The sequence below is a fragment of the Myotis myotis genome, unplaced genomic scaffold (genome assembly GCF_014108235.1).
Source record: "Myotis myotis isolate mMyoMyo1 unplaced genomic scaffold, mMyoMyo1.p scaffold_m19_p_3, whole genome shotgun sequence".
NCBI lineage: Eukaryota > Metazoa > Chordata > Mammalia > Chiroptera > Vespertilionidae > Myotis > Myotis myotis.
The window spans coordinates 165318625-165322560 of NW_023416335.1; the positions used below are offsets into that span (position 1 = coordinate 165318625).

Below are 3936 nucleotides of genomic sequence, written 5' to 3' on the forward strand. Positions count from 1 at the left end.
GGAATTTCTTTCTACTGGATTATTATCAACCATTTACAAACATCCTTCTGTAGATTGAATAATAAAACAACAGCAAATTAACTCTAAGACATTACAGAAAGAACAATAATGTGGACAGCGAGTTGATCTAGTGTTGGGATTCTGTAGAAAAGATGATTACACCTTTTAGGAAATCTAGAGACTTACCATTTCAGAAATACATTTTTGAGTGGGCATGAAACTTTGTGAATGGAGAATAGGGTGAAAACACTGAGATATCAGACATTAGAAGAGGCTTCACCCAGTTTATTTCTGACATTCCCAAGACATACTGAAGGCAATGAGGAACCACAGTGTTATCTCTGAGTTCATCCTCCTCGGGCTGTCTGTGGACCCCCAGATCCAGCCTCTGCTCTTTGTGCTGTTCCTTGTTATTTACCTCCTGACCCTGATGGGGAATCTGATGCTGCTGCTGGTGATCGGGTTTGATTCCCGTCTTCACATCCCCATGTACTTTTTCCTGAGGCAGTTGTCCTTCCTCGATCTCTGCCACTCCTCTGTCACTGTGCCCAAGCTGCTGGAGAATCTGCTCTCTGAGAAGAAAACTATCTCAGTAGAGGGCTGCCTGGCTCAGGTCTTCTTTCTATATGCCTCTGGGGGCACCGAATCCTGCCTACTCGCTGTGATGGCATATGACCGTTATGTTGCCATCAGTTCTCCTCTGCTCTATGCCCAGGTGATGAACAGACAGCTGTGTATGGGGCTGGTGTGGGCTTCATGGAGTTTGGCTTTTCTGGACGCTCTTATCAATATCCTTGTAGCTCTCAATTTAGACTTCTGTGAGGCTCAAGATATCCACCACTTCTGCTGTGAGCTGTCCTCTCTTTACCCCTTGTCCTGCTCTGATATGACTGCAAGTTTTATTGCCCTGCTCTGCTCTAGCGTCCTGCATTTCTTTGGAAATTTTCTCCTGATATTTTTCTCCTATGTTCGCATTTTGTCCACCATCCTGCGCATCAGCTCCTCCACAGGCAGAAGCAAGGCCTTCTCTACCTGCTCCTCCCACCTCACTGCTGTGATCTTCTTTTATGGCTCAGGATTTCTCCGTTATCTCATGCCAAATTCTGGATCCATTCGAGAGTTAATCTTCTCCTTGCAGTACAGTGTGATCACCCCTATGCTGAATCCTCTCATCTACAGCCTGAAGAACAAGGAGATGAAGGCTGCTGTGAAAAGGATGTTGAGAAAATATTTCTGGTGCTTCAAATAACATCAGAATGATGAGGATTCTGGGTAGAACTCTAATAAGTGGTGCCTGGATATTCAGGAGAATTCTCTGATATCAGGTTCTGTAAGGTGCCCTACAGCTTTTCTTAAAAATACTTAAGCAGAAGTAGAGTTAATTTTCTTGGAATGATACCAGTTCAGTCCTAGTCAGAGCAAGGGGGAGGGAGTTATAGCAATTATTCCTATGAAAATATTCAATTGATTACACACAGTATGGTAGACAATGCAATTATACTCTGTCTACCTTGCCACTCTTCAAACTAAACTCCATTTGCTCAGTATGGTTCCATAGAGACTATTAATCATAGGTTCTGTTAATCATGGTGACCCCTAATTCTCTCCGTCCCTGCTTAATATTCATTCATTCTTCCTGGCACAGTGTTTGGTACAGGAATGAGTATGTGGTCAATGTCAGACCATTCACTCTGTAGGAATTTTAATGAGAGATTCAGATGAGGAGAGAGAGGCAGAGGTCAGCCATTCTGTTTGCAGTACTCTGACAGCCAATCCCAGTGGCCTACTGATAAGATCACTAGTGTTATCCAAGATTCTGCCATTTCAAGGCAGATTTATAAACATGAATTATAATAAGAACACATGATCAGACTGTGCTGAGCATTTTACATATATGATCCATTTAAATACCACAAGTGCCTTAGGGAAATGCTTTAGTTATCGTTATTTTAAGAAGAGGGAGGAAACTGCGTCAGAGAGGTAAGTGGTGGGGATGGAATTTGGAACCAAATGGACTTACCCCAAGTCTGTGTTTTGTTTTTTTTACCACCTTGCCACACTGACTCTCCCCTTGATGGTGTGAGCTTCCCCAGACTCAGTTCATGAATTCCCTTGTTAATGCTTTATTGTTGTTGTCTTAATTTACTTTGCTTAGATCTGTCTTTTGCAAGGAAAAGACCTAAAAGACATATATTGGTGCCACCATGGAATTGCAGGTATAGACATCCGAGGACAGTGGAGAAATTTGAGATTTTTTTATTGGATGTATGTGTGTCCAATAGAGACCACAAATAGCACATTTGTTTATCCTCTTCAAACCATTTACCTAATAGCCAGAAGTCCTGTGAAGGGGCCCCATGACAAGAGAAGATTCCCCAGCTCATGCGCACTGCTAGACAAGTAGGTCTGCCAGTCAGCCCAGTGATGCTGTAGAAATAGCAGAACAGGAGAGCATCAATAGCAGAGCAAATGCTGCACAAGGCCAGTGGCAATTCCAAAAAGAAACCAACAGAATTTCAGCAGAGATCCCTTAGATCATGAAACTCAGTTGGAGAATTAGTGAGAAGGAGATTTGGGAGAGATGTGTGGGTGAAAATTATGCAAAACATCAATTATTGTCCTTTCCAATCTGCCATCCGCAATGGAGTCACCACCAAGATGCAGATTTTCATGAAAACCCTTAAGGGGAAGACCGTCACTCTGGAGGTTGAACCCTCGGATATAATAGAAAATGTAAAGGCCAAGATCCAGAATAAGAGAGGAATTCCCTCTGATGAGCGAAGACTGATTTTACTTAGCTGGCAAGCAACTGGAAGACGAATGTACTTTGACTACAACATTCAAAAGGAGTCCACTCTACATCGTGTGTGGAGACTTCTTGGTGGTGCTAAGAAAAGGAAGAAGTCTTACTCCCAAGAAGAATAAGCATAAGAGAAAGAAGGTTAAGCTGGCTGTCCTGAAATACTACAAAGTAGATGAGAATGGCAAAATCAGTTGCCTTTGTTGGAAGTGCCCTTCAGATGAATGTGGTGATGGAGTTTTTATGGCCAGGCACTTTGACATACATTATTGTGGCAAATGTTGTCTGACCTATTGCTTCAACAAACCAGAAGACAAGTAATTGTACATGGTTAATAAAAGACATGAACTAAAAAATAAAAAATTAAAACAAATTAATTATTATTTCTTTTTGAAATTACCTTTTGGTTTTTGCTTATTTACAACCTGTCAAATGTCATTGTCCCCTTCACTTTGCACTCTCCAGCCACAGAGAACAAAAACTCAAAGAGGTCAAGGACATTTTTTGACATTTTCACTACATTTTAAAGAATATTTTAATTTTTAAAATATGCTTGTTGCACAATAGGTAAATTTTGAATTGTGTCAATTATGGGTAAAGAAATGAGAATATATCTAGGATGGAGTCTCACCAGAGGGACCTTACTACCAAAGCAGTTGGAAATAATTATATGAGTAGAATAGTCTACTATGTGAGTCAAATCTCTTTCTTCCATGTTAGTCTAGTTCTGGGCCATGGACTCAGAGTTTGGCCAGGCCTGGGCAAGGTGATAGTTATGCAAAGGTTCAACAAGATTTTCATGCATGAATGCTGTTCTGCTGTTGCCACTGGTGAAGTTTATTTAGATAAAAGTCATATGCAACTTTTGCTAGTTATATTACCAAATACATTCTATTTTTTGTTTCTATTATGAATTAAAAATTCAACTGCATTTATCACTTGTACACTGACCTTGTATCTGTCAAGTTTGTTGAACTATTTTCCTAGTTCTAATGGCTTGTTTATAAATACTATTGGATTTCTAATTATTTTGTCTTAAATAAAAGGAAATTAGATATTCATGTTTTATCTTAAATTTTAATGATTTCACATTTTAATGATTTCCTCTTAAATAAAGGGAAATAATTTATTTTTCT

The 3936-nt window shown here is 39.9% G+C and overlaps 1 protein-coding gene and 1 pseudogene across 1 annotated transcript; both read left to right on the forward strand.

Annotated features, from left to right (window-relative positions):
• The first annotated feature begins 319 nt into the window (after positions 1–319).
• On the forward strand, positions 320–1249 carry LOC118650008 (olfactory receptor 8S1-like). Its single transcript, XM_036297707.1, has one exon. It carries the CDS (start codon positions 320–322, stop codon positions 1247–1249), a length of 930 nt encoding a protein of 309 aa, XP_036153600.1.
• Positions 1250–2658: 1409 nt separating this feature from the next.
• On the forward strand, positions 2659–3146 carry LOC118650938 (annotated as a pseudogene).
• The last annotated feature ends 790 nt before the right edge of the window (positions 3147–3936 follow it).